Genomic DNA, 10,107 nt, shown 5'->3' on the forward strand with positions numbered 1-10,107 from the left:
TTCTTGCCTTACTAGGTGAGAAATTGACACAGAAAGAACAGTCACCTTCAGCCTTCAGTTGAAAATAAGCCAATTTTTAACACGTACCTGGCAAGAGCATGAAGCATATCCACTGTAAAGTGGCCTCATTTGATCAGATGCAAACTGCTAACCCACAATAACATGATTCAATTCACTAACATAGCCTTCCCTTACCTGAGAAACGGATTCTCTTCCAGCTTAAAATGAGCAGACAAGCTCACACAGCAGTAACCTCAGGGATAGATGCTTGTTGTCAGCACATCTTCCATGAGAACAAGCTAGTTTTGTATTTGAGGAAGGATTCACAAAATACCTGCATATTCTTTTATCCTTGAGTCCTGGGGTTTAAAACATTTCCTAATGTTTCCTTTAAAATGTTTCCTTGAAGTTCACCTAATTTCCCTGTCAAGTGTGAAAAGCAGAAAATAAAAATACAGTATTTCCTTCTTCCTTGACCTAATTGGTCTATTAAACAGAGGCAAAACAACAGTGGAAGGAATAGTACTTAAAAAATAAAATCAAAGCATACTTAGATGCATTTCTAAAATTAACATGCATGTACATTAAGGGATCTCAAGCAGTCTCATAGTGAGTCTACAAGATATACAAATAGTATTTTCTGTACTCCTGTCAAACTTGATCAGCTATGAAGCTGAAACAGGAGTTCCACAAAACACCTCCATTTAACTTGACTGGAAGGAATATTGAACAAAATTAATTCCAGTAACATTCTTCTTCTTAAAGTATTTACTAAGATGTCACTCCAGAAAGTGTTTTAGGTGTTTTACAACAAGATCTGATTTAATGTCTTAGGCAGAAAACTGGGGAGGAAGGAAGTGCACCCTGAATTTTAAAGACATTGTCTTACACTGGTACATCTTCACATGTCATTTTTGAAATGACAGGGTATACTGCATCAGGTATATATTAAAAATCTTTTACTCTACACAGTTTCTTTCCTCTAAAGGAGAGGACTTCTTGTGATAATAGTGGCAGTGGAAGCCAGAAGCAGCACAGACTCTGCAGAGTACTGTTCGATCACAGAGCAGGCAGCAGAACACCAGGAACTGTGCTGCAGTGCACGCAAAAAAGCAGCTCTCCAACTTTAAATATGGTTTTAGTCACTGAAAACCAGCACAATATGATTTTTTTTTTTAGTTGATGTAAGTACCCCACATAATTTCCACAGTCAAGACATCTAAAAATACTTGTTGAAATACCACTGACTGCCACCCCTCAGAAGAGAATCTTCTCCACCACAAAGCACTCTCACAAATGTTAAACCCTACATGCAAACTCACGCTCTGATGCTTGAAACATTATCCCAGGTTATTCTCCTTCACTCAGAGTATCAACTGTTGCCAAGGTGAGCCAACAGCGTTGACCATGTCTCTGCTACTTCATTTCAGCAAGACCAGCCAATTTCCATTAGCAAAATTCTGATTTCATCGAGTTTTTGGATATCCTCCATTTCAGCACCTGACTCATAAGAACAACGATCACAGGCTGCACTAAGGACTTTTTGCAGTAGATATTCAATATAGAAGGGGGGCTCTGAAGCAAGGAAGGGGCAAACAAGGATACCAATACACTAAAATAACCCTACTTGGACCAAACTCAGTATGTCTGCACAAGTTTATCACTGTTTGCAATATCCCAAGAGCTCCTCACATCGAAACAAAGCAGCTCCTTGGATAGTTTTTAAGTTTTTTTTTTAACTTGGATAGTTTTTTGGATAGTTTTTAGTTTTTTTTCCTTGCACCAGAACTGCCATCCAGTTCCTGACACCCTAGATGAACGGAGCATCAGGGGAAATACAACAGCCTTTAAGTGCTCCCCAAAGCAATGCTGCATTGGTTTGGAGTGAGAAAAGAGTATCAGGACCCAGTGAACCTTCTATGCTGCAGTGCCTGGAGGATACAGCCCCCACACCCTCTCTAACAAATCCACCCACCTCTCAAGCCTCACATCCTAGTACCCACAGCTTCCTTCCTTCCACTGCTGAGCACCTAAGGGCCCAATCAGCTCCCCACAGGTGCATGCAGAGGATGCAGAGCTCTCGAGAAAAAGCTAAAAGGAAGCCTGTAACATTTGAGGGGAAAAAGCCCGGGGAAAAACAGCCTGGTACAAACCACTCATAGCTCACCGCAGGGAATTCTTTGCCTTCCCAGCTTTCCCAGCACCTCCAGAGCTGACTTTTTCCAGTTGAAATCTGCTGCTGCAACCAGACTTGAAATTAAGGCTGCACAGTACCTGTTTATTATGACAGAGAAGGGACTGGTATGGACTGTGGATATAATAAAGCCAGCAGGGGAGGTTTCCCTGAAGGGGAAAGCCAGTAGGAGGCACAAGGATAAACTGGCATTACTTACCTACTCACTTCTTTTCTGAGATCTTGTTTGGTTTGTGGTTGTAGGGTACTTTTCTGGTTTGGATGGGTTGCTTTACCCTTTTCATTAGGAAGTTTGTTTTGCAAGAGATCACCACCAAAAAACTTCAGCATGAAATTAACTTAGCAGGTCTGTGTTGTTGTACAGGAAAATTACTACTAGTCAGTCCTACTGGTGTTCACAGGGTTGAATAAAGACTAGCTTCTCTCACAGGAACAAAACACTGATTAAGAAAATCAAATTACAGGAACACAAAATCAAAGAAAATAGACATGCATCTAAATGTTTCTTATTCTTATATTATGTATCAGTATTCTTATCCTATATACACAAGCTTTGGGACAGATAAATGGATATTTTATATCCTATATAAAGGCATGCTTGTATATGTGACATAAATGCAATTTATATTGCTAAATATTTCACATCCAGTATTATTCCATATCTAAATCATAGAAAGCTATCAGCCACACTGCTAGTTTAAAATAACAGTATTTACATTCACAGAAGTCTTCTGATAGCACAATGTACATAAAATGTTCTGCAGAGTAACTGAATGGAAATATTTTCTAGAAACAGAAGAGGGTGATGTTAGCATAACTGGCTTTGAACCAGGATTTAACTGTATCTGTAATTGCCTTTTACTCAATGCCACACTAAACTCCTACATTAGCTAAAGATGCACCTTCATTTCATTACTGCACTGGCCGTTTTTCTGTCTAGCTTGAAAGCTTTATTTCATCTATTCTTCATACTCAAGAACTACTAAATTCAACACTGATTAACTATTTTGACCATTTAATATTTTTACAAGTCTAAATTAGGAAAGTCCCAGTGACTGGAATCCTGCTAAATTACTAGCTAAATTTAAGCACTATACAATGCAACATACTTCAGAGGGCAATAATTTACTTTAGGCACTGTAGAGCTTTTTTTATTTACATAATTGAAATACAATAAAGAAAAGCATCAGTGATAAGACTATTAACATATAAATCTCTTTGGTTTCATAATGAAGATGAAAGAGGCTAAACAGAAATAGGAATGAACAAGAACTGTTAACAAATCAGTATTCTAACTGACATTAAACCCATCACAGCAAAACCACCACCATTGTTTACTCTGAATAAAGACAAGTCCGCATGTTACAGCTCATGACACCACCTTTATGCAGAATGAAATGAGAAAATCTTTCCAGTTTCTGACACAGCCTGATTAGACCCTTTCTAAAGTTCCCTCATCTGTAAAAGCATCTGATATATTTTGACAACTGTCATCCATCCTATTTCTGTGATTTCTCTGCTACATGGATTCATGACAGAAAGAAATATGACCAGAGATTTTAGTAATGATGAATTTACTAAGAGTAAAGACTAAAAAGCTAGCTTCTCACAGCTGAAATACCTTGCGCTCATTTCAGCAACTATTTTCATGATGTCATATGTTTGTGATGAACTTCCCATTAGGGACGGGATTTACTAATCACAAGAAGGGCAGCAGTTCTGCAAGAGACCTCCACCTCCAATGAAAGGGAACCAGACTTCTTCCACACAGCAAACAGAACCTCCTCCTTTTTAATACACGGTGAGCTGCTGTTCCTAGCAGGACAGCCAGCTATCCAACACGGCAGCAACCAAGCCCAAATGTCCTGCCTCAGGACTTCACATGCTACCACGGAACTAACCTGTAAATCAAAGACATAATTCGACGGGCATACCTGAGAATAAATGGTGTCCCAGCTTTTTTGTCTTTGACTCACAGGATGAAGACGGAGCAAGGGACACAACACCCACCCATGACAGAAGCCCTCTCTGAGGAAGGGGCAAAGTTACCTTCTTATTAGAATAAATAGATTGTTTATTCTTAAAAATGACCAGAAACCATCTCGCTTCCGACATCCCCGACCCGTATGGCGGGGTTCGGGGACCCGAGGCCATCCCGGGACCGCTGGCGGGACTCGGGGCAGCTCCTGCGGGCACTGCTCGCCGCCGAGGCGCAATCGCTGCCGGTTCGCCGGTGCCCACCGGGAGGGACGGAACAGGTCCAGCAGCGGCCCGGGGCAGAGCCACACGTAGGGAAGTTTCGCGAAGTCACTTCGGATCTACCTTCCCACCCCCCCCCCGGCTCACGCCCCCCCGGCTGTAGAAGCCCGGCCCGGGGCAGCGCGGGCGGCAGCACCGCGGAGAAAAGTGAAGTTGCTGCGGCGGCGGCGGGGCCCGGCCCGGTGTGTCCCCCCGGCCCGGCCCGGCGCGGCTGCCGCCCCCCGCAGCCCCCGCTCCTGCCGCGGCGGCGGAGCAAGATGGAAGGCGCGGGGCCGCCCGCCCGCCCGTCCCACCGCGGGGCGGCTGCCGCCGTGCCCGGGCATGGGCTGCAGAGGGGGCACCCGGCGGCGCCGCAGACCCCGGCCCGCCCGCCTGCTTTCCTTCGCGGCGGGCGGCTGGCGCCCGCGGGGCTCCACGCTCACCTCGCTCCGGCTCGGCTTGCAGGCAGATGGGGATGTTCTTCTTCCAGCCCGGCATGGCTTCGCGCTCCCCGCTCAGCGTTGCTGCGGCGGCGACGGGGGGCGGCTCATGGCAGGGTGAGGCGGCGGCGACCCGCGCTCAGGGGGAAGTCGGCGGCTCCGGCGGGCAGCGGCGGAGGGGCGGCGGCCGCGCGGTGGGAGGGAGAGAGAGGGCGGGGGAGGGGAGGCGGCGGAGCTCCGCCAGCCGGGGGACGGGAGGGAAGCAGGCACGGAGGGAACGCGCGGGCTCGCCCCGGTTCAGCCGGAGACCGGAGGGGGTGGGCGGGGGGATTGTGGGAGGCAGAGGAGGCGCGGAGCGGTGCCCGGCCCCGGCCCTGGCGCCGCCGGCAGGTGGCCCGAGCCCGCAGCCACACAATGGAGAGCGCGGGGCGGCCCCGCTCGGGCACGGCGGGGCCAGGTGGGGCGGGCGCGCCGCCTCTCGCCCGCCAGGTGCGGGCCGGGCCGCGGAGCTGCCCCGCGGAGCTGCCCCACGCCGGCGGCGAGCGGGGCGGGGGCTGCGGGCGCGGCTGTGGCTGTGGCACTCGTGTTCGCGGCCGCGGAGTGTGAAACTCCGCACTGGTGCAAGGGTCTGAGTTTCGGCCCCCGCGTGGCGACCGTCCCGCCGGTCCCTCGCCCCGCAGCACTGGCAGGGGCTCGTCCACTTCCCTCCGCGATTCCTGACTGGCCAGTTTCCCTGCACCCAGGTGTGCGAAGGCTGGGCTGTAAGGAGTTAAAACAGAGGCAAGCTCTCACGAAGGGCACGGACAGCCCCCGATGAAATAAACCAGAATTTGCACCATAAAGAGTCCAGGACCCGGTTGTGACAAGTCAAATTTCTGTCAGTATCACAGGCAGTTCCTTACGACCGTTTGACTAAAAGGCCTTAAATATCACGACTAAAATCATTTCTGACACAGCCGTGTCCTAACAGGAGACTAATGCTGTGATGATTAAATATTCCTTTTACCTTTTCCAGAAAAAAAAAATTTCTAAGTTGTAGGTTTGAATGTCATCTGAAAATAATGATAGTAATAAAGATGAAGCTTTTTAATTTTCTGAGGCACTTCTGGGGGTGCTCTCTTATGAAAGCTTCATCATGCCTAACAATTACGTTGTGATTATTTTTATATTGTCTGTAACATCCTCATATTTATAGAAATTATGTAATTTTATATAGTCAAACAACTACATGTGAACCCTTTATTCAGAGAAAAATTTGAAGGGTTTAATTTCTGATGCAAATATCATGACAGTTTCCTGACACAGCATTCTTCTGTGTTGACTTTGTGCCAGCATGTCAAACAGAATGTGTCTTGGTACTCATGAAAACCCCTCGTTTAAAATCCCATTGATGAAAGCTGCAGCTCCTGGCTTTTCCTTGATTGCACTTGGGCTGCAGTCCTGTCATCAGTAATGCTGCAGGATCACTGAGCAGTACCAGGGATCCAAACAGAGTAGGCATATCCTGGATTTCTGTTGAATTAGGAGTTTATGATGAAAAGTCCCTTTTGTTGACAACACTCTTGCAGCCTGTGAGAGGACAGGTGATACCTCACCTGGAACAAAATCCAGCAACATGCTGTTAACAAACCAAAAACATTTTACCAAGTTACAAGTGTCAGACTGGGCTTATGTCAGCTTTGAATCATGTGACTATTGATATTTTTGTTTTATTATCAGGGACAATAAATTCAGATTTCCTGCATATTTGAACCACAATCTTGTGTCTTTTCTTTTAGAAGATACGTGTTTATGCTAATATTCTCCTTCCTTCCATAGTCCTTTTACTTAAATAGTGGGGGTTGGGGGCAGGGTATTATTGGTATTTCTAAAGAAAAATATGAGTATGCATGTGAATTTCTAAGCATTATAAAATAAAGATTTCCAGCTAGGTTCTTTGCTCACAGGGCAAAGCTTCCACACAATGCCTTTGGGGTGTTCAGGCAGAGAAAACGGAGAGAGAAAACACTCTGCAGCTATTCAGCCCAGCAGGCACCAGTACAAGGAGCAGGTGCAGAAAACTGTCCCAAGAGTTCCCGAAGAATACACAGCCAGGAACAGGTTTAAAGGCAATAAAGTGTATAGAAATATAGCTACTTTAAAAAGAAAATTACTTTGGCATTTACCTCTGTCATTTCTTAAAAGACACCTGGACTTTCAAGTGCTATGGAATGAAATAAAACTTCAGATGATTGTGTGTCATCCATGCCCTAAATCTTACATTCTACCTCTGATGTCCACCTTTTACTCCTAGCGTTTCCATTAGGAATGATAAAAATACAAACACTGAGCCTTAACATTGTAGTTCTGATCCTCCAGTTGATTTTTTTTGCTAGAGTGGAGTTCTGCAAAATTGCAGGTCAGAGGAATAAAGAAGTAGATTGCCCTACTCTTCAGTCCACAATAAGCCATTTTCTAGCTATTTTTTATAGTGTCATCACTTTGAATGTGAGTAAGAATTCCTTAGGACTGAATGTGGGATTTTTCAGGATCCTGCAGGAGTCATAAAATCCCAGCTGCTGGTTTGGATTTGCTCCAGAAATGTGTTTCAAAATGAGGGATAAGTCCTGCTTTTTCTAAATATCACTGGCTTCTCAGGAACAAATATACTACATATTAAATAGTTGACAGTATTTGCATCATTAAATGGAATATGCATGCTTCTCTCTGTCTTATGGCACTACTTTACAAAGATGTCCTTTAAGGCAATGGCACTCAATAATTCCGCATTTCTTTGCTACAGGAGAAGCTTCCATGGGTGCCTGGCTCAAGTTAATTTAATTGCTTTCTCTTACTCACATGAGCTGTTTTACACTGAACAACTGCTTCTGCATATCCCAACGCTACTAATGGAAGAAAGCAGTCACCTGATTTAGATGTGCATTTTATGGTGAATCTATCACACAGGTAGCTATAAACTTCCTGGCAGTTCTTTTTTGTCCATAGTTTTTTCCCCAGAGAATTTTAAATTAATCAAATCTTGATTTTCAAGGAAGCACCCTTTCTTCTTACTTGATACTGCAGCATGCAGGTCATCTGAAGCACGTACAATAACACCCTAGAATTAATCAAAAGCAAAAGAAGTATTATATTCCCAAGGAAAGGTTTTATTCTGTGAGCATTCTAAAGAAGAGATAAATTTTTTTAATTTCCTGTTCTTATGCTTTCCCTAAAAGCTAGGTAGGAGAAATACGCAGGTGTTCAGGCAGAGGGTTCAGTTGTTGGAGGACTTACAATGTTTCTCAGTAACTGGAGATTTGCACCATGAATTACCTCTAAGTTAGGAGAGATGCCTCAGCTTTCAGGTCTTCTAAACTTTTAGCTTTTTTTTTTCCCTAAGTGACTGACATGTTTGCATGCACGTTTTTGACTAAAAGGATCCTTAGAAGGTGTCAAGGAAAATCTCTTTGGCAAATAAAATTCAAAAACTATCTAAAATGACTTTTCTAATATTAAGATATTGCAACTTCTACAGGTTTCTAGATCAGAACTTCCATATCATTCTGATAAAAAATACTTGAGCATACCACATTGTTGTTGATGGCTCTGTAGTATTTGGCTATACCATCTGGGGAGAAAGGTAGGTTCTGATTCTGTTAGGTGGACTGGTCACCAGTGTGAGCCTGTGTTATTGTATTCTTACCAAAGGTTACATAAATGTGTGCGAGTCACATTAAAATGTGATTTCATTAAAAAACTGATACCAATCTTGCCAGAACTGAGCACTAGGCAGACCAGAGATGCACTCCATACAGCATCTTCCCTGCCCACTGATCTTCTATTTTCTCTTTCTATATTTTCCTTTTATTAAAAAAGTGCCTTATCTTGAAAGCTATTGTCACATTGCTGAACATCAGGTCAAAAAGTTCACAGATGAGACATAAGGAGTATACCAACAATTGGTTATTTTTTAGACACAATTTTGAACTTTTCTTAAGAAAAAATAGTTGGACATCCTGCCACAGAGTGGTAGCCAGTCATTGTCAGCCTCAGTGGGGAATATCCACCTTAGGGCAGTGCAGGAGACATGGTCCCTTTGGCTTGCTCTGTTTATGGTCCCATGAATCTCTCCCATCGGCATAGTGGGGGATTTCAGCAGAAGAGGAGGATGTCTGAGCCTGCCTGTGGAAATGAGCCCATCAGGAAGTTAAAACTCGAGTTACCTGGTCTGTCAGTTCCAAAAGGATTTAGGAATCAGACAAAACATGAGCACAGTCAGTCTAGGAAAGTTGGCTACAGCCTTCAAATGAGCAAAAGGGGAAGGTGGGAGTTTTATGGACTGTGTTTGTGTGTTTAGGAACCTGCAATCCACTTGCTGCCTGTGTTAGGTACCTGTGTGCCTTTGGGTTTAGCCATCTGATGTTTTAAGGAGGCAGGAAGATTTTCTCTATTTCCCGTAAAAGAAAACATTTTTAAGGTTTTATCTCAGATCCTTGAAGTACAGCAAACAAGCTCGGAGTTATCAGAAGAGGATATGTAGATTCTTGGTCATGACAGCATCCTTGTGCCAAACACACACAAATCCCACAGACTTCCTGGGACTACCTACTTGCCTTCTCCTCTTTCTATAACCTGCTCCAAGACAAAGAGACACCATTTCCCTGTGTGCTCAGGCTTTAATCTCTGAAGAGATATAGGTACCCAAAGTCAAAATTTTGGGGGTTGTGTGCTGCTAAAATAAAATACTCTAATTAGTGCTTATAACTGTTTTGTTTGCACAAAAATGAGTTGTGGAAATCAGCTGCAAAGCACTACACAATTACCAATATAATGAAAAAAGAAAATTATGCAAATATTAAATACCCTGACTTATTGCTGCCTTTTTGTGCTGATATTGAATTATAAATAAAATAGAGCATTATCTAGAAAAACACTTAAAAAATTGAAAGTACTTAAAATTTTCATCTTTGCAAAAGATGTCTCAATAAGTAAGCAGTTAAAACATATAAGGAAAACATTCCAAAAGGAACCTAAAGGAACATTCAGAAAAGAACGTGATGGTTTTTGATGTTGCTTAAGCCCTAGCCAATATATCCATGTTGCCACTGTGCCCAAATTACTGACAATACTAAAACTCCTCTAATGACTCTCACATACTAATATCTGCAGGCATTCCCATTTCTGGTAGTGTTCTGCCCCCCTCACGGTAAAAAAGATTATTCTAATGCTTCAGCTAAATTTTCTGTATTTCAGTTT

The 10,107-nt window shown here is 43.8% G+C and overlaps 1 protein-coding gene across 2 annotated transcripts in view; it reads right to left on the reverse strand.

Moving 5' to 3' along the window:
- GRIP1 (glutamate receptor interacting protein 1) overlaps positions 1-5,058 on the reverse strand; it is a 323,666-nt gene extending 318,608 nt beyond the window's left edge. For both annotated transcript variants that reach the window (XM_039570238.1, XM_039570235.1), the window contains exon 1: positions 4,876-5,058. In XM_039570238.1, the coding sequence (XP_039426172.1) occupies positions 4,876-4,930 (55 nt within the window). In that variant the 5' untranslated portion in view covers positions 4,931-5,058. The remainder of the gene's footprint in view (positions 1-4,875) is intronic.
- Positions 5,059-10,107: the final 5,049 nt, after the last annotated feature.

Source organism: Corvus cornix, chromosome 1A (genome assembly GCF_000738735.6).
Source record: "Corvus cornix cornix isolate S_Up_H32 chromosome 1A, ASM73873v5, whole genome shotgun sequence".
Classification (NCBI taxonomy): domain Eukaryota; kingdom Metazoa; phylum Chordata; class Aves; order Passeriformes; family Corvidae; genus Corvus; species Corvus cornix.